Source organism: Amblyraja radiata, chromosome 21, assembly GCF_010909765.2.
Source record: "Amblyraja radiata isolate CabotCenter1 chromosome 21, sAmbRad1.1.pri, whole genome shotgun sequence".
Taxonomy (NCBI): domain Eukaryota; kingdom Metazoa; phylum Chordata; class Chondrichthyes; order Rajiformes; family Rajidae; genus Amblyraja; species Amblyraja radiata.
This window is the reverse complement of record NC_045976.1, coordinates 11,515,851-11,538,772: the sequence shown is the minus strand read 5'-3', so window position 1 is coordinate 11,538,772 and position 22,922 is coordinate 11,515,851. Positions and strand designations below refer to the sequence as shown.

Here is a 22,922-nt window from a genome sequence, read left to right as displayed (position 1 = left end):
ATCCACATCCCAAAAGACCTGTGGGTTTGTAGGTTATTTGGCCCCTAAATTGTCCCAAATGGGTGAGAAAGTGGGATAACATAGAACTAGTGTGAATTGGCTTGGACATGATGGGCCGAAGGGCCTGTTTCTATGCTGTTTCTCTCAACCAATCTAAAAATAATAATCCCATTGAAATAGGGGAAATACCCAGGTAAATAGGGAACTTAATTTTCTTTAATTGAGTTACAGGTTATTAGAATGGAGACGAGGAAACACTTTTTCTCACAGAGAGTGGTGAGTCTGTGGAATTCTCTGCCTCAGAGGGCAGTGGAGGCAGGTTATCTGGATGCTTTCAAGAGAGAGCTAGATAGGGCTCTTAAAAATAGCAGAGTCATGGGGATATGGGGAGAAGGCAGGAACAGGGTACTGATTGGGGATGATCAGCCATGATCACATTGAATGGCCGTGCTGGCTCGAAGGGCTGAATGGCCTACTCCTGCACCTGTTGTCTATTGTCTATAGGTGAATTGGCCTCTATATACTGTGTGGATGAGGAAGTGAGATAACAGAGAACCATTGTGAACGGGTGAGCAATGATCAGTGTGAACTCGGTGGGCTGAAGGCCCTGCTTCCATGTTAAATCTTTCTATCAATTTGGATCTGATAATGGCCAAGGTGATTATCTAACAAAGGGCCTATACGAGAGAGTGATTACAAGATGGCACGTCTCATAAAGGAATGGGACCCGGTTCGTTACATTTACGAGATGAAAGCTGAACAGTGTTTGGTAGAACAACGCTCCTGATAAATAAATTAACAAAGAGTATGAGTGTTGTCCGTTGACCGGATGCTGAAAAGTTGCTTGGAATGAGCGATTAGTGCGAGGGCTTGAACCCTGACGTGACCCCTTGGCAAGGGGTTATCTTTTCAGCAGGGCCTGCTGGCTGTTTACTTTGTTCAATATTCTTGAGTTTGCTGCAGTTTCAGACTTTCTCCGTCCTTTTCTGTTCAACTGTGTGGGCGGTTTCGAACCCGAAGTAGCCGGTAGGGACGAGCTGTCAAGAGAATAGCGCTTCTGCCTTGGACCTCTTGGCTGAAGTTATTAAAAAAAAAAAACACACAACTAAACATCTCGGTGAAAGTTCACTGCTTAAGTTCTTAAATATCTTCCAACTTTTTTCTAAAACACCAGCACAAAACATAACGGTATCTCAGACTTCCGGTGGCGACATGCTTTGTTAGCAGTCGCAAACTTTCTAGCTCCGCTGAAAAAATCGCGATTTTTCGCGTTAAAATCGGGTCAGGAGGTCGGGACCGTTTTTAAAAACTTACCGGAGTCTCATGTCGCGGTGCTGATGACGTCATCAGTAAGCGCCGTGAATTTAACGGAGGGAAAGGCATTTTAAATGAAAAAAACGTCTCCAGGTCAGAGCCCACAGAGGAAAGCTACAAAACACCTGCTGAAGACTCAGGAACATCAAGAAACTGCAAAACTGACCTCTGGAGTGGACTCTGGAATGGCTACACGATCTAAGACTGAGATGACCACAAAAGAGAAAACCGAAATGGAGGAGTTAAAGAACTCGGTAAGAGATTTGAAAAATGAGTTGAAAGCTGGAAACTTAAATTTGATGGAAAACATGCATGCATTTATTAATGCCGGTAATGAAAAAATACTTGAGTGCATTGGGGCTCTGCAAAAAAAAGTTGATGATGTGCAAGAAGAATTAACGGAGAAAATTAATAAGGTGGCAGAAGAGTCCACAAAGATGTTTGAGGCTGTGCATGAAACTGTTTCTGCAAATGTAACTGCAGTGAAAGATATAAAAGCTGTTGTGGAAGAGATGGCTGGAGAGATGCAGACGATGAAGTTAGAAATAGACAGCCTCAAGAGCCAACTTACAAAGGTTTCTGATAAATATGTTGACCTAGAAGCTCGCTCAAGACGTCAAAATATACGAATACGTGGAGTAAAAGAGGGAGCTGAGGGGGACAATGCTCGTGGGTACACTGCCAACCTAATTAAACACGTGCTCAATCTATCTGAGGCACCTGTAATTGAAGAAGCACATCGACTACCCAGAGTTAAACCAAAATCTCAAGGAGAACATGCCTACCCAAGACAGATCATAATCAAACTTCGGGATATCCCAACAATGGAAGCGCTGATGAAAAAGATCAAATACGGAGAGAACATGATGTACGGAAATGATTCTATTAAACTCCTACGGGACTACCCTCACGAGATTGTTCTGAAGAGAAGAAAGTTCTCACAGACCAGAGAAGCTCTTTACGAGGTCAAGGGTGTCAGATGTGGAGTATATTATCCGGCCAGAATGCGTATTACTTTCAGGGGAATCTCAAAAACATTTATTAACTCGGTGGAATCTCTTAAATACGCTCAAGAAATCGTGGCCAAGGCAGCAACAACTGAAGATTGATCACCAAGACGTCATGAACAAATTAATTTGCTTATCCCCCCAACAAGAATATCACAAGAAAAGTGAAATAAGCGAACAACACCAATCTTTAAAAATTACTACACGCAACAGATTTTCCAAGAGACGTGTCTAGACATTATTATCTCGCCTTGAACATTGCGGAATCTAACTCAAGGACATTCTGTGCTCAAACGAGGAAAGACTGATAACATGGGAGTGAATCTGCTGAGCTGAGAGCGAAAAACATCACATGGCTTATATAGTTTTACAAAATATTGAGAATTAATAATTAATAACTAACAATACTAATATAGAAATAGCAACTGAAACTGATAAAAATTAATAATTAATAATTAATAACTAAAAATTCTAATATAGAAATAGCAACTGAAACTGATAAAAATGTGTTGCCTGCTTTATAACGCAGACAACCGTAATCACATATGTTCCGCAGCTCGAATGGGGAGGGGAGGAGACTCGGGCACCTGGCACAGTTCCAGGAGCCTGACTTCGGTTAACCCTTTCAACGAACAAATCACTTTTAACAATACTAAAACCATTTACAAATAGTTAAGAGATAAAGAGTGAGGAATATATGTAACTTAATACATGATTAGATTTGATAAGTTGGAATGAAACATATATATATATATACTGCAACTGGGTGAAATAGAACTTATTTGGAAATGGTACCGACCCCCTAGGGTTTGGGTAATAAAGGCAGCGGGGCTAATTTTTTAACATCTACACCGGAAGCGATATAGATGTCGTACCCCACAGACGAGTGGGTCACTCACTACGGTGTCCGAAACTCAGACACCGTAAATTTATTTGATATACTTTTTTTTTTTATTATCACAATATGTCACATCTATGTGTTTTCTTTTCAAGGACAATCGCAGAGGGGAACTACCAAGGAAGTCTATATTATAAATGCTCCCAAAATAACCAGAGTCCTGAGGTATGAATGCACCATAATAAATAAGGTCATCAAAATAGGTAGAAATGTATGACGACAATCAAAAGAAAATGGGAGGAATCACACTATGCAGTTGGAATATAAGGGGTATTAATGAACCTATTAAAAGGGGCAAGATACTAGCTCAGTTGAAATCATACAACACGGATATTTCGTTTCTACAGGAAACGCATCTTAAACATCAAGATCAGACGAGACTGAGGGCGAACTGGATAGGCCAAACATTTCACTCTTCATTTACTTCCAAATCTAGAGGTACCGCTATCATTATTCGTAAAGGAATTCCATTTAAATCAAAGAATATTATTTCAGATAAGGAAGGGAGATACCTTATAGTAGCAGGAGAGATCAATAATACGCCAATTACGTTGGTAAACATATATGCGCCCAATTTTGATAATCCTCAATTTTTTAATAAAATTCTGAATATAATTGCAGAATGTACTTATCAAAATGTCATAATTGGAGGAGACTTTAACTGTGTTTTAGACCCTTATCTAGATAAATCGATGCAAAAACAAAAAGGTAATAGGAAATCTAAAACCAGTGAACTTTTACATACATATATGGAAAACACAAATATAGTAGATGTGTGGAGGATTGCAAACCCGACGGGAAGGGATTATTCGTTTTATTCAACGGTGCATAAAACATACTCACGGATAGACTATTTTCTTGTGGATACAAAATTAATTCCGCACACTATGAACCCTAAATACCACACTAATGCGATCTCAGACCACTCCCCGCTAACTTTTGTTTTAAAACTAGAAGGAATGTCTATGAATAAATCGTTCTGGAGGTTTAACTCGCAAATTTTAAAAGACCCACAAGGGAGTATATATCTAAAAAAACAGATGGACCTATTTTTTGAGATAAATGATACACCAGATATATCCCCCACGCTATTATGGGAATCCTTCAAAGCATTTATTAGAGGAGTCATTATTTCATTTCAAGCTTATCAAAATAAAAAGAATAAGAATGAACAAAGACATTTAGAAGAACAAATAAAACAATTAGATACAGATAATGCTAAAGATCCAACTATGGATAAACATAATAAAATCCTATTATTGAAATTCAAGCTAAATAAATTACTGTCAGAGAAAGTTATAACATTATTTCAAATTACAAAACAAGAACACTTCGAATTCGGGGATAAACCCCACAAACTTTTAGCACGCCAACTGAAAAAACGGGAAAAAGAGAATGCAATATTAAAGATTAAATCAGATAGAGGGGAATTATTAACATTACCCAAGGATATCAATAAAAGATTTGCTCAATTTTACCAGAATCTATACACATCTAAAACGTTAATAGACAATAATAAAATTTCAGAATTTCTAGATAACTGTAACCTACCACAATTAGAACTGAGGGAACAAGAGGAACTGGGAGCACAAATTACTTCTAAGGAGATAGAAGACACAATAAAAACACTAAAGAATGGAAAAACACCAGGACCAGATGGATTCAGTAATGAATTTTATAAATCTTTTTATGACATAGTTACTCCACGATTACAGAAAATGTATACATATGCTTTTGAGGAGCAAAGCTTACCTGAAACACTAGCAGAATCAACGATCATATTAATACTTAAAAAAGATAAAAATATAGAAGAACCAGGTTCATATAGAGCTATTGCTTTGTTAAATACGGATCAAAAAATAATAGCGAAAACACTAGCCAGTAGACTAAGCAGGTATGTTAGTAGATTAATAAATGAGGATCAAACAGGATTTATACCTAAGAGACATTCATTCAATAACTTGAGACGTTTGCTTAACATAATGCACTCACATAAATCTCACGACCAAGAGTTAGCTATCATCTCACTGGATGCAGAAAAAGCGTTTGATCAAGTAGAATGGGATTATATGATTAAAGTATTGCAAAAATTCCAATTGGGAGAGAACTTCATTGCATGGATAAAACTATTATATAACAAACCTACGGCTAGAATACTAACTAATAATATATTATCCTCGAAATTTGAACTATCAAGGGGCAATAGACAAGGTTGTTCATTATCTCCGCTGTTATTTGCTTTGGTAATTGAACCCCTTGCTGAAAAAATAAGAACACACCTGGATATTTACGGTTATAATACAAAATATTCAAATAACAAAATATCCCTATATGCCGATGATGTACTACTGTACATCACAAAACCACAAATTAGTATACCGAATATATTAAATTTAATTGAGGACTTTGGATCCTTTTCAGGATATAGAATAAATTGGAACAAAAGTGAAATTATGTCGATAAAACCAAAAGACTCAACACATCTCAGGAAATTCCCCTTTAAAATAGCTACAGAAAAATTCAAATATTTGGGAATTGAAATTACTAGAAATTACCAGGATATGTTTAAAGCCAATTATAATCCCCTACTTAAGAAATTAAATAATTTGATTAAATTCTGGAAAACACTTCCGATGTCCTTAATAGGCAGAATAAACGCTATAAAAATGATTTTCTTACCACAAATTCTATACCTATTTCAATCAATACCTATATATCTCCCAAAAAAGTTTTTCAAAAAATTGGACTCAGACATTACAAATTTCATATGGGATTATAAACCCCATAGAATACAAAGAACACACCTTAATAAACGAAAAGAGTGGGGGGGTCTAGCGCTCCCTAACTTTATGTATTATAATTGGGCAGTAAATATTAAAAATATGATTCACCTGCTGGACAATTCTGCCCAGCAGGCGGACTGGATTGTAATGGAAAAAGGGGATTGCTCCCCGAGTAATATAGGAGCGATTATCCTCTCACCAATAAATCTGAATAATAAAAATTATAATAAAAACCCAATTATACATAGCACAATTAGAACATGGAAACAAATAAAACAGAATCTAAAATTAAGAAACCTATCTCTCTCAATACCAATAGCCAATAACCCATCGTTTAAACCATCAATCATAGACAAATCATTTATACATTGGGAAAGAATGGGAATCAAAACGCTCGAAGATCTGTATGAAGTGGGAAAATTACTATCATTTCAACAACTACAACTGAAATATAATTTGAAAAATAACCAATATTTTAAATATCTTCAAATTTGTGATTATTTGAAAAAATACACAAAAGACTATCATAATATGCCTTCCGACTTACTGGATGAAGCAATGAAGACAAAGGCGGAATCAGCTAACTTAATATCGTACTTATATAATATCATTTTAAACATAGAAATACCCACAACAGATGGAATTAGAAGAGACTGGGAACAAGAATTAGCTATAAAAATTTCAAAAGAGAGCTGGGATAAACATTTACTACAGGTGCATAAATGCTCGATCAATGTACGACATACGCTTATCCAATTCAAAACATTACATAGACTATACTATTCAAAAACTAAATTAAATAAAATCTTTCCCAATGTTTCACCAATCTGTGATAAATGTCTGTGTCAAGAAGCTACCATAGCGCATTCTTTTATTTTTTGTACAAAAATCCAAAAATTCTGGCATGGAATATTTGATATTTTTTCAAAATTAATTAAAATAAAACTGGTACCAAAACCAGAATGGATCATTTTTGGGATATCGGAAGATATCCCTGAATTAAACGTGTATCAGAAGAATTTACTCAATTACGGGCTAATAATGGGAAAAAAGCTCATACTTAAATTCTGGAAAAATGCGCCCACACCAACAATAAAAATGTGGATATCAAATATGTTTGAAACATTACATCTGGAAGAGATGAGATTCCTCTTAGCAGATAAAGCAAACCAATTCCAAAAGACGTGGTCTACGTTTATGGACCTATTACAAGCATGAGGTGCAATAGTAATTTTTAAAAAATAAATAAATAAATAAATGGTATCAGGACCTGGCATTGGGAGATAAAACAACAAAAACAGACTTGGTTGGTAGTCTTTCTGCGGAGTTTAATGTTATAATAGAGCGATTGTCCTTACTTTCTTTTTCTTTCTTTTCTAGGGTCTACTTTCTTACTTTACTTCCTTCTCTAACTTCTTTTCTAAGGGGCTTTCTTTTCCCAACACTCTTCTGCACTTCACAACTCTTGCGCACCTTCTTTACTTTCCTTACTTCTATCTTTTTCTTAAAGCTTTAAAAAAAAAAAAATGAAGCGGTACAAAAAATGTATTAAGATATATGTGTTGTGTGTTATTGTAATTTACCGTACTTCTAATAAATAAAAAAAAAAAAAAAAAAAAAAAAAAAATAACGGTATCTCAGCTGCCTCACAGTGCCAGAGACCTGGGTTCAATCCTAATGTTGGGTGCTGTCGATCTGTGTGGAGTTTGCATGATCTCCCCTGTGACAGTGTGGGTTTCCTCCGGGTGCTCCAGTTTCCTCCTACTTCCACAACTAAATTTAAGGTAGCTCTTTCTTCCCAAAAACCCTTTCTGGCGTAAGTCCTCCCTCCACCACCTCCAGTTTAAATTCCATTTGGAATATTTTGGAGGACCAAGAAACCAAGAACCAAGAACCCAAAGACGTGTAGGTTTGTGGATTAATTGGCTCTCTGTAAACTGCCCCTGGTGTGTTGGGAGTGGATGAGAAAATGGGATAACATGGAACTAGTGTCAACGGGTGATCGATGGTCAGTGTGGCCCCAGTGGGCTGAAGGGCCCATCGTTTTCAATCAATCTACTCAGCCATTCTTTAATGGTGGAGGAGGGGGGACAAAGTGCTGGAGTAGCTCAGCGGGACGTTTCAGTCTGAAGAAGGCTTCCGACCCGAAACGTCACCTATCCGCGTTCTCCAGAGATGCTGCCCGACCCACTGAGCTACTCCAGCACTTTGTGTCTTCTTTTGTAACCCAGCATCTATGTTCCTTGTTTCTACATTATTTAACAGTGCTTTCAAGTAATTACCTTTATGGCAACAGGATGCAGCTTATCAGGATTCAACTCGGCCTTGGTGCTTTCCGCAGAAGATGCCAAGTTCTTGTCTTCATCCACTCCGTTCTCTTCAGCCAACTCCTCACTCTCGCTGCTCGCGTCCAGCTTCCACTGCTTCATCATTTCCAGCACATTTTTGGGTCTCTGCTTCCTGGCATCTCCCTGAAAACATTGGAAATTAAACTGTGCCCAATAGCCCACGATGTTGGTACTGTTCGGGATGGAGCTGGTGGAAGTAGCTATGGTTCTGGTTTCTTATTGTCATTCTTGTCATTCTTATTGTCATGACTACTGCACTACAGTGAGAAGCTTCAGTTTGAGCGCTATCCAAATACATCAGAACCATGTTTAGTTTACAGATATTGCGTGGAAAGGGACCATTCAGCCAACTGAGTCCACGCCGACCAACGATCACCATACACACTGGTAAGCAATTTACAGAAGCCAATTAACCTACAAACCCCCGCGACTCTGAGATGTGGGAGGAAACCGGAGCGTGCGGAGAAAACCCACATGGTCACAGGGAGAACGTACAAACTCCAATACAACACCCAAGGTCAGGATCGAACCCACGTCTCTGGCACTGCGATGCAGCAATTCTACCGCTGCACCACTGTGCCGCCCTAACATCAACGGTTGCTAACTATTTTAACTCCCATTCCCAATCCCACACTGACCTTTCTGTCCTGGGCCTCCTCCATTGCCAGAGTGAGGCCACACACAAACTGGAGGAACAGCACCGCATATCCCGCTCGGGCAGCTTACACCCCAATGGTATGAACATTGAATTCTCCAGTTTTGGATTGGTATAAATGTAAATTGTCCCTGATGTGTGTGGATTAGTGTGGGGGGGTGGGGGGGGAATCGCTGGTCGGTGGGGACTCTGTGGACCGAAGGGCCTGTTTCTGTGTTGAATCTCTAAAACTAAAAGTAGGTATAATGGTGCTGGGTTCTCCTTGATATCAAATGTTTTTCATTTCAATTATTATTATGTTTCCTTGGGTCATCGATCTTCCATCCCTTTTTCTCCCCTCTCTTCCCTATGCCCCATCCTGGTGCACACCCATTTTTCCCAATATCCCACCCTTCCTTTCCCATTCACCCAAACCCCCACCCCCCCCTTCCATCCATACCCCTCCCTCAGCCTTTACTTTTCATTCCTCTTCTCTCCACATCTGATGCCATTTTGTTTCCTTTCCATCTCTAGACATTTGTTCACTAATCTGCTGATACACATCCCCTTCCTCGCCTGTATCTGTTCCTTGGGAATTGGATATGACTGTGATTTTTTTTAGAGGCTATTTAATTGTTTGGTTATTGAACTGGATGAAGAGAGCAGTCACCCTGCCAAAAGGCAGGCAGCCAGCGTCATCAGAGACCCACCCCACCCTGGCCACGCTCCCATTTCACTCCTGCCATCGGGAAGAAGGTACAGGAGCCTGAAAACGTGACCACCAGGTTTCAAGAACAGCTTCTTCCCAGCAACATCAGGTTCTTGAACACTACAAACTGTCTTGGATGCATTAAGGACCAATCATTTTTGGACTAGAAACATAAAACAGTACAGCCCAGGACCAGGCCGCTCGGTAGGGTTGCCAACTGTTCCGTATTAGTCGGGACTTCCTGTATGGTGGGCTAAATTGGTTTGTCCCATATGGGACCGCCCGTGTCCCATATTTGACTGCTACTAGTCAGGTTAAGGGGACTGTCGGGTCGGAGCGCCGTGTCCTGCCCCGCCTCACCCGTCCCGATGGAGTGCAGCCCATGGAGTGCAGCAGCAGAGCCTTGCCCGTGGCCCCCGTTAGTCAGCAGCCTGGCCAGCTGTCCGACCTTCGGGCCTCTGCTTACCGCCGACAGCACCACCACCACCACCCCTCCATCTCATGGCCCATCGTCGGTTCATGAGTGGATGGGGTGGCGGACTTTGTGTGCGGCCTGGGCCAAAACTCCTCAGCTGGCCCGCCGGCTGGGCTTTGTGTGCAGTACGGCACCCGGGCCAATTCATCCTTCACCCATGACCATGGCCGAGTCGGTCAACGAATTGCCGTCGGGAATTTGTCTCTCAATTTTGACCGTTTGTCCCTTATTTGGGAGTGAGAAATTTGGCGACCCTCCCACTCGGCCCAAAATGTCTGCTCCGAACATGATGCCAAGACCTCTCCTATCTGCCTGCACCTCTCCCTTCCCTCCGCCCCCCCCCCCCTCCTCTCTGCCCCTGTCTGCTCCTTTCACCCCCCCCCCATTCTCCCTGGACTACCAGTCTTCTCTTACCCCTCACCCTTCCCAGTCAGCCCTGACTACTATTTTCTGCCCAACTCCACTTTGATAAAATGGATTGATGTCACAAAGAAATATAACAATAATTAGAAATGAAAAACACTTGAGATCATGGAGAACACAGCATCTACTTGAAGGCACGGTTGAATAAGCAGTGTGTGTTTGCACCATAGGATGGTTTAGCATTACACAATAATGTATTAATCAGTACTCACCGTTATCCAGTGGTGATTTAGCAGTTCACTTGCTGTCATCCTGTGAGCGGGATCTACTATTAGAAGCCTTTTTAACACACAGTCACCTGCCCAAATGAAATCAAGAATGCAATGTATTATTCATGTTGTGCTAAACTTTGCTTAGTTTTGTTTAGTCTATTATTGTCACGTGTACCGAGGTACAGTGAAAAGCTGTTTGTTGCGTGCCAGCCAGTCAGCGGAAAAACTGCATGATTACAACCAGGCCGCCCACCGTGTACAGATGCAGGATAATGTCCAATTAAAGTTAGTTTGAAGGTCTCAAATAAGGCAGATGGGAGGTCAGAACAACTCTTTAGTCGGTGAGAGGACGCTTCAGTTGCCTGGTGTTCAGTTCTGGGCACCATGTCACAGGAAAGATGTTGTCGAGCTGGAAAGGGTACAGAGAAGATTTGCAAGGATGTTGCCAGGGTGAGAAGGTCTGAGCTATAGGGAGAGGTTGAGTAGGCTGGGGCGCAGGAGGATGAGGGGTGATCTTATAGAGGTGTATAAAACCATGAGAGGAATAGATTGGGTAGATGCATGGAGTCTCTAGCCCAGAGTAGGTGAATTGAGGACCAGAGGACATGGGTTTAAGGTGAAGGGGAAAAGATTTAATAGGAATCTGAGGGGCAAAATTATCACACAAAGGGTGGTGGGTGTATGGAACAAGCTGCCAGAGGAGGTAGTTAAGGCAGGGACTATCCTAACATTTAAGAAACAGTTATACAGACACATGGATAAGATATGTTTGGAAGGAAATGGTCTGAACGGGCAGGTAGGACTAGTGTAACTGGGACCTGTTGGTTGGTGTGGGCATGCTATCCAAGGGTAGATACACTATACATAAAAGTACAATCAAGCCAAACTCGAGTCGAATACTACGGGTACAGTGGTGCAGATGGTAGAGCTGCTGCCTCACAGCGCAAGAGACCTGGGTACGATCCTGACCTCGGGTGCTACCTGTGCGGAGTTTGCCCGTTCTCCCTGAGACCGCATGGGCTTCCTCGGGGTGCTCTGGCTTCCTCCCACAGCCCATAGACGTGCTGGTTTATAGGTTAATAAGTAAATTACCCCCAGAGTGAATGTAGGGAGTGGATACAAAAGTGGGATACCAGAGCTAATGTGAATGGGTGATGGATGGTCAGCGTGGATTGGGGGCGAATGGGCCTGATTCCATACTGTATCTTTCAATCAACTCAACCAATGGGCAGATTAATGGGGCAGATACAGAGTGCAGAATATAGTTCTCAGCATGGTAGCGCATCAGTTCCAGGGACAAAGTCTAATGTCCGCAATGGGTTTGAGGTGATGTGGACAGTACCCTAGCTAATGGAAAGACCGTTCAGAAGCCCAATAATCAGCTTGGGCTCTGTATACCAAAGGGCATGTTTCCACGCTGTATTTCTAAACTCTTTTGTGTCAAGGACATCCTGGTGATTGAGGCAGTGTAGTGTAGGTTCACAAGATTGATCCCTGGGATGGCGGGACTGTCATATGAGGAAAGATTGAAAAGACTAGGCTTGTATTCACTGGAGTTTAGAAGGATGAGGGTGATCTTATAGAAGCATATAAAATCATAAAAGGACTGGACAAGCTAGATGCAGGAAATATTTTCCCAATGTTGGGCAAGTCCAGAACCAGGGGGCCACAGTCTTAGAATAAAGGGGAGGCCAAATTTGTGGAATTCCCTGCCACAGAGGGCAGTGGAGGCCAAATCACTGGATGGATTTAAGAGAGAGTTAGATAGAGCTCTAGGGACTGGTGGAATCAAGGGATATGGGGAGAAGGCAGGCACAAATTATTTTGGGGACGATCAGCCATGATCACAATGAATGGCGGTGCTGGCTCGAAGGGCCGAATGGCCTCCTGCACCTATTTTCTATGTTTCTATGTAAATAACGTTCCATCCAAACTGGTGACAAAATATTAGCAGCGTGGCCACTCCTCATCTGAAAGGTTGCAGGGAGCCTGTTTGCAAAGCCAGTGCGTTTTAGGAGCTTACCGCTCTCACTGAGCGACTTCAGAGACGAATGGGCAAAATCCAGCTCTCCATTCTTGATTTCCTTGTACAGTTTTTCCGAGGTTGTAGCTGTAAAGGGAGCTTGGCCACACAGCCTGGAAAACAAAACGGCATCAGGAATTCCGATTATTTTACCTTCACCATTCATCAGTGGCGTAGTGGTGGAGCTGCTGCCTCACGGCGCCAGAGACCTGGGTTCGATCCTGACCTTGGATGCTGTCTGTGTGGAGTTTGCACGTTCTCCCTGCGTCCGCACGGGTTTTCTCCGTGTGCTTCGGTTTCCTCCCGCATCCCCAAAGATGTGCAGGTTAATTGCCCCTCTGTAAATTGCCCCTGGAGTGTAGGGACTGGATGAGGAAGTGGGACAACATAGAACTATTGTGTAAGAGTGATTGATGGTCAGCATGGACTCTGTGGGCCGAAGGACCTGTTTCCACGCTGTATCTCTAAACTCTAAACAGTTTTGTGTCCTTTTTTGTGAACTAACATCTTGCAGTTCCATGTTTCAACATCACTTTATGGATGTCATGTAAGGATCGCATGAGCTGATAGTTCTGAGAGTAGTGAGATGCTTTGTGCAGAAATTGTGATTATTTAGATTACATTTTCTCCTAGACATATTTACGTCACATTACTTTAATTTAGTTTAGTTTAACAATAGAGTGTGGAGACAGGCTCTTCGGCCCATTGAGTTTATGCTGACCAGCGATCACCAGTTCACACTAATTCCATCCCACACATTAGGGACAAATGACAGAAGTCCATTATCCTACAAGCCTGCACATCTTTGGGCTGTGGGAGGAAACAGGAGCACCCGGAGGAAACCCATGCGGTCATAGGGAGAACATGCAAACTCCACACAGAGAGCTCCCAAGGTCGGGAACTCTGGTGCTGTGAGGCAGCAACTCTATCGCTGCACCACTGTGCTGCCCCCTAGTTAAGAACCAGCACGAAACCCCCTCAACCCCTTCCGGTGGCGCTAGTGCCAGCAGCCTCCACCTACAGCCCGGTATCTTTTTGTTTTTTTGTTTATTTAGTTATGTTAAAGTGTGTTTTTTGTGTGTTTTTATGTGGGGGAAGAGGGCACGGTGCGGGGGATACCGTCCTTCAGCCGCTTCCTGGTGAGGACGCGACTATTATTCGAGTCGCATCCTCGCCCCCCCCCCCCCCCCCCCCCCCCAGCGGCCTACCTACTGGATTGGCGTGGCCTTTCCTGCCGGGATCGACCAGAGCTCCAGCAGCAGCGGGACAGCGCTGTAACATCGCGGGGCTGGCGATGCCTTACCGGGGATCGCCGTCTGGAGCCCGGAGTGCTGGACCTGCGGCACCGACATCATGTAGTTGCGGTTTGCGGAGCTCCCAACGCGGGCGGCGCTGATCAACAACGCGGGGTCCTGCGACTCCGCCCGGCTCGGCCTGCGGACTAGGGAGCTGCGGGAGGCGGCTAATCAGGAGGTCCGGGCCGCTGAAAAGGATGTTCACCGACGGGGTTCGGCGTCGCCGTTCCACCAGCCCGGCGTGAGGGCCTGAACATCGGGCCACCCGGGGCGTCGACTGCGGGTGCTAGGAAGGCCCAGACCACGGATGAACATCTGGGAAGAACGGAGGGGAGGCTGGCTGGACTATGGTGCCTTCCTCACCTTGGTGCCACTGTGTTATGTTGTGTCGTGGACTTTCAGTGTTTGTGCTTTTTTTTAAATTCTATTTTATTTTTAATTTTATTATTTATTATTATTTATTTATTTTTTATGATACTGCCTGTAAGGGAAATTCATTTCGTTGTCTCTAACTGAGACAATGACGATAAATTTGAATACAATACAATACAATACAACAGTCTATGGGTCGTGTACGTACAGAGTGTACATGATGATGCCAATGCTCCAGAGATCGCATTGCTGGCTGTAATCATAGTTGTTGATGATTTCCGGGGCTGTTGAATAAGAGGACAAGCGTTAGCAATGAAGAGCGGAGGCAAAAAATGGCAGCTCAATGTTGGCCTCCCACCGTGTGATGTGGTTAAAGTTCCAGCCCTATACCCATGTATAACGGCGTGCCACACGTGTCCTGCAGCATGGACTCACTGCCGACTCCCGCTCCATCCTTCAACACGGACAAACCAAAATCGGTCACCTGTGGGGGGGGAGAAGCAAAGCCTGGTGATAGCATGAAGTAACAGACACCAACTAACTCAATAATCTATTGGGGAAACAGGGAACTGCAGGCACTGGTTCTCAAAAAAAAGACACAATGTGCTGGAGTAACTCAGTGGGTCAGGCCGCATCTCCGGAGAACATGGATAGGTGATGTGGTGATGTTACGGGTCGGGACCATTCTTGAGACAAAAACAATCCAAGTCTGTCCAACCACTCCCTGTAGCTGACACCCACTAATCCAGGCATCAGCCTGGTACATTTTTCTCCCCACAGATGGTTCCTGACCCACTGAGGGCTTCCAGTACATTTTGTTCTTACTACAATCTGTCCAATTCCAGCCCATTGCGTTGTGCTTAGATGGAGGGGTGAATGGGAAGTCTGTGCAGGAGAGGGATACACCAGCAGTCAGATACATCGATAGATACAAAAAGCTGGAGTAATGCCCCTGTCCCACTTAGGAAACCTGAACGGAAACCTCTGGAGACTTTGCGCCCCACCCTAGGTTTCCGTGCGGTTCCCGGAGGTTTTTGTCAGTCTCCTTAATGGTCGAAAGTGGTTTCTGCTTCTTTAATGTTCCGCCGATTATTTAAAAAAATTCAATGCGGTCTTACCTTCCACCACCTGCAACCTCCGGCAACCACCTTCAACTAGCATCGCTACCGGCTTCGACTAAAAAATTACCGATTTTTAAAACGGCAACCTATTTTTAGTCGCGGCCGGTTTTGAATTTTTTAGAAGAAACATGGAAGAAGCGGAAAGCACTTTCGACAGTGGGACAGGGGCATAACTCAACGGGTCAGGCAGGATCTCTGGAGAGAAGGAATAGGTGATGTTTCGGGTCGAGACCCTTCTTCAGACTGAAATTCAGGGGCATCCTCTGACTCTCAGTGTGAAGAAGGGCCTCGAGCCGAAACATCACCTATTCCTTCTCTCCACAGATGCTGCCTGACCCGCTGAGTTACTCCAGCTTTTTGTGTCTATCTTTGCTTTAAACCGGCATCTGCAGTTCCTCCCTAAACTTCAGACTTACTTTGATGTTGAGTTTCAGTTCTTCATCCTCTCGGTTATCATTACCCTTCACGAGAATGTTTTCCAGCTTCAGATCCCTGTGAATAATATCTGAGGAAGGGAATAAACAAAACCAAGGTCAAGATCGAGAGTGTTGAATTGTTGTATGTACCAAAACGTAATAATGAAATTATTTCTTGCAGCGGCACGGCAGGTTTATATACTCAGTACACAATAGATAATATAATAAACAAATGTAAAAATAGAGTTAAATAAATTTAAAAATAAACTATTTGTGCAAAAAACAAAGCAAAGCCCAAAGTCTCTAGTGCACTGTACACTGTGGATGGATCGATTGTAATCATGAATTGCTTTTCTGCTGACTGGTTAGCACACGACATAAGCTTTTCACTGTACTGCAGTACACGTGACAATACATTAAACTAAACTAAACTAGTGCAACCCAGGCAGTTTGTAGTTCAGAGTTTAGTTGGAGTTCGTAGTGTTCAATAGCCTGATGGCTGTTGTGAAGAAGCTGCTCCTGAACCTATACATTACAGTTTTCAGGCTCCTACACGCTTTTCCTAATGGCAGGAGTAAAATGAGAGTGTAGCCAGGGTGATGTGGGTCCTATGTTGATGCTGGCTGCCTTTGTGAGGCAGTGACTCCTGTAGATCGCTGCAATGGTGGGGAGGTCAGTAAAATAATAAGAGTTCCAGAGTGGAACAGAGCCAGATTAATGCAATTTTGGGGGCAATGTGCACATGGATGTCTGATCATCGTCCAAACATCGACGATGCTAGGCTTGTAATGTTTGCTCAAACCCTCACACACACACACACACACACACACACACACACACACACACACACACACACACACACACACACACACACACACACACACACACACACACACACACATGCACTCACAGGCACGAACATACACAAACCCTGTCACATATATATACACACACACTTTCACACACAAACCTTCATACACACACACACACATCACCTTTTGAAAGATGGATCTTTACACATTGTTTAAGAAAAAGATAGGATGTCTCAGTGGTGCAGCGGGTAGAGCCGCTGCCTCAGCACCAGAGACACGGGTTCGATGCTGGTCTCGGGTACTGTCTGTGTGGAGTTTGCACGTTCTCCCAGTGACCATGTGGGTTTCCTCCACATGCTCCGGTTTCCTCCCACATTCCGAAGACGTGCGGGTTTGTCGGTGAATTAGGCCCTCTGTATATTGCCCCCAAGTGTGCCGGGAATGTCTGAGAAAGTGGAATAACATAGAGCTTGTGTGAACGGGTGATCGATGGTCGGCATGGACACGGTGAGCCAAAGGGTCCTGTTTCCACGCTGTATCTTTAAACTAATCTAAACCAAAGCTAAATTGAAGTAAAAGCTGCCCGCTTTCTTGAGAAACAAATATACCTTGGGTGGATTTGGTTAATGAAATCACACAACTTTTCTGTGAATGATAATACTGAACAATGACCAATTACAATGATGAGTACAAGACGGTTAGTGTCCCGGGCATCTTACCGTTTCTGTGGAGGTAAAAGATTGCGCTGGCCAAGCTGGTGATGATGTATTTGGTTTCCGATTCACTCAAGTGGCCTTTCTCTGCCAGAACTCCCTTCAACTCCCCGAGTTTACAGAACTCAATGACCAGGTAGACTTTCTAGGTGAGTGAGGAGAGAGGGAGAAGGTTAGAGTGTGCAACGGCCAGTAGTTGTACTTTGGCAATAACTTCACTGGCATCACCCAAAGAGCTGGTAGAGCCACCGCCGCCTGACAGCGCCAGAGCTGCGAGTTCGATCCTGACCTCTGTGTGGAGTTTGCAGGTTCTCCCTGTGATTCTGTGGGTTTCCTACGGGTTCAGCTCTGAGGTGAGGTGGGCAGTTTAAAGGAGATGTGCGGGGCAGGTTTTTTTATGCTGAAGGTGGTGGGTGCCTGGAACACGCTGCCAGGGGTGGGGGTTGATCCAGATACGATAGTGGTGTTTAAGAAACGTATGGATAGGCACATGGATATGCAGGGAATGGAGGGATATAGAATCTGTGTACGCAGAGGAGAGTTGGTCTTGGAATTATGTTTGACACAGACATTGTGTCCTTAGGCAAGACACTTCACCCACCTTTGCCTGTGTGTGAATGTGTGTGAATGTGTGTGAGTGATTGGTGGTGGTCGGAGGGGCCGTAGGCGCAGATTGGCAGCCACGCTTCCGTCAGTCTGCCCCAGGGCAGCTGTGGCTACAGAAGTAGCTTACCACCACCGAGTGTGACTGAGGAGTGAATGAATAATGCGATGTAAAGCGCCTTGAGTATTAGAAAGGCGTTATATAAATCCCATCCATTATTATTATTATTATTGTGGGCTGAAGGGCCTGTCCTGTGTTGTACTGTTCTATGTTCTATATTAAAATTTTCTATTTTTGTCTTGGGTTTATATTTGGACAGTACTTGGATTATGGTGCTCAGTTTTGGTAGGAAAGATACCATTACGATGGTAAAGGTGCAGCGAAGATTTACGAGAATGTTGCTTGGACTGGAGGATGAGCGACAGGGAGAGATTGGACAGGCTAGGACTTTATTCCTAGGAATGCAGGGTCGCTGAGGGATGATCTTATAGAGGTGTAGAAAATCATGAGGGAAATAGATAGGGTGAATGCATAGAGTCTTTTCCCCGGTGTAGGGGAATCAAGACCCATAAGTTTCAGGTGAGAGGGGAAAGAAGGGTCCTGACCCGAAACATCACCTATTCCTTTTCACCCGGGATGCTGTCTGACCCCGCTGAGTTACATCAGGTTTTTGTGTCTATCTTCGGATGAAACCAGCATCTGCACAAGGTGTAATAGGAAATTGAGGGACAACTTTCTCACACAGAGGGTGGTGGGTATATGGAACGAGCTGCTGAAGGAAGTAGTTGAGGCAGGTACGCAAAAATATTTAAAATGCATTTGGACAGATAGATGGATGGTAAAGGTCTGACGCCTTGTTCAGACGGATGAAAGGCTCCTGATCCGAAAGGTCACCAATCCATGTTCTCCAGAGATGCTCCTTGATCTGCTGAGTTACTCCAGCACCTTGTTTCTTTATTTGTAACCTGAATCTGCAATTCCTTGCCTCAGCCAAACTTGGGCAAAAGTGCAGAGCTTACAATAGATGGGCATCTTGGTCGGCATGGACAAGTTGGGCCGAAGGGCCTGTTTCCGTGCTGTGTGACTCTATCACTCCTTTTCATCTACGAGACTTAGGAAGAAGCACGTTAAAATCCGGGTTTTGTTTAGTTGGACCACGCACTGCCCTCGGGGTCTTGCATTGTTGCCTACACCATGGTAACAGTGAAACAAACAGAGAAAATGCCTGTGGGAAGCCTGCAATGTAATAGCGGAGAACAGTATCCAAACACAAAACACACTCTGCTCTCATTGTCTTGGCAGTTCTGAATCCGAGGGTATGTCGTGATGTATCTGTCGTGAAAATCATTCAGCCACATCCCCCATCGTTCACATAACCAACACAAACCCCATAGCAATGCAAATATTCTGCAGTGGTCGCTCAGGAGTAAAGTGAGTGCAGCGTTGAGTGTTATGGGGGAGATGGAGGGGTGGCGTCAATTAGTGCCCATGCAATGTGTGGCTATGTTACCAAGGACACCCAGAAATGGCTGCAAGCATTCGATTCTCCGCTGCAGGAGGTCCATATGAAACCCTCCCTCTTCCCAGTTCAGTTCCATCACAGCACCAGTGGAGGAAGGGCCCTTTACTTTCAATTAAATAATGAACAGACACAAACATCTTCTCATTTGTGACTCAGCTGATGAGTTTGGGAAAGAATGTGAGCAGTGTTCAACAAATTATTTTCTTGTGACGTTAATATTGTCAGTTATCCTGACTAGTACAAAGGACAGTTTTGCTACACGGCCGACAAAATGATTGACTCAGCACTTTAGCATGCTTCACAGCAGCAGAGACCCAGGTTCGATCCTGACCTCGGATGCTGTCTGTGCGGAGTTTGCGTGTTCTCCCTGTAACCGCGTGGATTTTCCCCATGTGCTCCAGTTTCCTCCCACATCCCAAAGATATGTCGGTTTGTAGGTTTATTGGCTTCTGTAAATTACCCCTAGTGTGTCAGATAGAACTAGTGTGTGGGTGATCGATGGTTGGCATGGACTCGGTGAGCTGAATGGCCTATTTCTATACTTTATCTCGAAACTCATCGTAACTCAAACTTTTATTGTGTGCAATTCTGGTCGTCCCCAGTACAGGGAGTATGTGGAGGCTTTAGAGTTGTGTGGGTTTGTAGGTTAATTGTCCCTCGGTAAATTGCCCCCTAGTGTGTAAGGAGTGAATGATAAAGTGGGATAACGTAGAACTAGTGTGAACGGGTGATTAATGGTCAGTGTGGACTTGGTGGGCCGAAGGGCCTATTTCCATGTTGTATCATTCCTTCAAAAAAATTTGCAAGTCATGATTTTAATGAGGCTTGCATATGATATTTTAGATGAATTTCTAATTCATCTTGAATGGGAATGTTCCTATTTGGGTAAGTATTGGGTTGGTCATGGAAGGCATGATGTTGTAAGTTTAGACCCCTGAGAAAGTGGCCCCATTAAGTAGCCTACATTGTATGTACCTGTATCCTTTTTAGATATTAGTAATCAGTTTAGACTTATTATTGTCACATGTAGCGAGGTACAGTGGAAAGCTTTGTATTGCATGTTGTCCAAACAGATCAGATAATATGTAAATATAATGGTCAAACTCAATAACAACAGGTAGAACAAAGGAGAAGATACTGAATGCAGAATATGGTTCTCAGCATTGTAGCGCATCAGTTCCAGAGACACAGTCCACTATCCGCAATGGGGTAGAGGTGAGTCGGGCAGTACCCTAGCTTATGGAATGTTCAGTAGCCTGATAACCGCTGGGAAGAAGCTGTTCCTGAGTCTAGTAGTGCGCGCTTTCATGCTTCTCTACCTTCTGCCAGACAGGAGCAGGGAGAAGAAGGAATGATCGGGGTGGGGGATGTCTTTAATTCGGTTGGCCGCACAGTCACAGGGAGAATGTGCAAACTCCACACAAACAGCACCCAATATCAGGATGGAACCCGTGTCTTTGGCGCTATGAGGCAGCAGCTCTACCAGCTGCGCCTCTGTGTAGCCAAAATATTGACAAAGACAACGTTGTCACTGTGCTTGAGTAGGTTCTATGGAACGTTTCACCTTCACGTAAACTTGAAGATTCCTCTGTTCTAAGACCTCATCGAAAGAACAATGCCTCAACACTGTGGCATCAATACGGTAGACAGTCACAGCCTTTTATCCCCAGGGTAGAAATGTCAAAGACTAGAGGGCATAGCTTTAAGGAGAGAGGGGCAAAGTTTAAAGGAGATGTGCGGGGCAAGGTTTTTACACAGACTATGGCGGGCGCCTGGAATGTGCTGCCGGGGGTGGTGGTGGAGGCATAAACGATAGTAGCCTTTAAGAAGGTCTTGAATGGGCACATGGCAGTGCAGGGAATAGAGGGATATGGATCATGTGCAGGCAGATAAGAGTTGGTCTTGGCATTATGTTTGGCACAGACATTGTGGGCCGAAGGGCCTGTTCTTGTGCTGTACTGTTCTATGTTTTATGCTCTGTCTACCCTGTTGAAAAGTCTTGCTGAAGCATTGTCTGTACATTCCCCTCCAGAGAGGCAGCCTGACCTGCTGAGTTTCTCTAGGACTGTGTCTTTACATAAATAAATACGGTTTGCTTGAAAAAACAAACACTTGAAACAAAAGAAAGATCTATGACATAATCTAGAACACTTTCCCGTGCAAAGCAGTGAGCCAGTTGAAAAGTTCAAATTAGCCTTGAAAGTTTTTATTAAATAAGGATTATAGCGGTGAATAGATTGAGTGGTGATATGGATCAGCTGTGATCTAATTAAATGTTCTCAAGTGTTCTTTTATTAATGGTAAATACTTCCCTGGGGAACTGTAAAGGTGTAATATAACATGTTTTATTTTATGCTAACTTCATAATATAATTGAAATTACAAATATTTTTCATGTTAACCCAATTTTTATACAAATTTTCTCAGCAAAATATACTGGTTTGATCATGATAGGATCCAACAAATTAAAAGGCTTGTTTTCCTACATGCTTGGTTCTTGTAACGCAGCTGGTGGAGCTGCTGCCTCACGGCGCCAGAGACCCAGGTTCGATCCCGACCTCGGGAGCTGCCAGTGTGGAGTTTTTCCATGTTCTCTCTGTGACAACCGTTTTTCTTCAGTGCTCCAGTTTTCTCTCACATCCCAAAGACGTAGGTTTATTGACCCTCTATAAATTTGCCCCTAGTGTGTAGGAAGTGGATGCAAAAGTGGGATAACATAGAACTGGTGTGAACGGGTGGTCGATGGTCGGCGTGGACTCGGTGGGCCGGAGGGTCTGTTTCCATGCTGTACATGTCATTCAATACAAAAATTAAACTCGCAAACAGCGCAAGCTTCCCAGATGTTACACCAAAATTCAGGAGCAATTACTATCAGTTTGGAGAAAATACAACAAGGGCATTCTCAAAGATTTTGAAATCATTCAATCAAAAGCATTACCTTTGTAGTTTCGTAAACCTCGTCCAGTTTAATGATGTGCTCATGCTTCACCATCTTCAAGATGGCAACCTCTCTCTCCAACATTTTCACAGCGTAGCTTCCAGCCTGAAACGAGAAGACAAAAGTCACTTGAAAACTACAATAGTTAGTCATAGAGTCAATGTCATGCAGCACGGAAACAGGCCCAACCTTAGGCCCAACTTATCCATGAGGGCCAAGATGCCCCATCTACACTAGTCCCACATGCTCACATTTGGCCCATATTCCTCTAAACCTGCCCAAAGGTCTTTTAAATGTTGTTATA

General features: G+C 43.5%; 1 protein-coding gene across 1 annotated transcript in view; it reads right to left on the bottom strand.

Moving 5' to 3' along the window:
• Nucleotides 1-492: 492 nt before the first annotated feature.
• LOC116985102 (serine/threonine-protein kinase 33-like) overlaps nt 493-22,922 on the bottom strand; it is a 60,133-nt gene continuing 37,703 nt past the window's right edge. The window contains exons 4-12 of the mRNA XM_033039522.1: nt 22,619-22,723; nt 17,562-17,700; nt 16,031-16,119; nt 14,884-14,977; nt 14,702-14,777; nt 12,827-12,939; nt 10,804-10,889; nt 8,285-8,473; nt 493-1,075 (exon numbers count right to left, since the gene is read on the bottom strand). Of these exons, the coding sequence (XP_032895413.1) occupies nt 902-1,075; nt 8,285-8,473; nt 10,804-10,889; nt 12,827-12,939; nt 14,702-14,777; nt 14,884-14,977; nt 16,031-16,119; nt 17,562-17,700; nt 22,619-22,723 (1,065 nt within the window). The 3' untranslated portion in view covers nt 493-901. The remainder of the gene's footprint in view (nt 1,076-8,284; nt 8,474-10,803; nt 10,890-12,826; nt 12,940-14,701; nt 14,778-14,883; nt 14,978-16,030; nt 16,120-17,561; nt 17,701-22,618; nt 22,724-22,922) is intronic.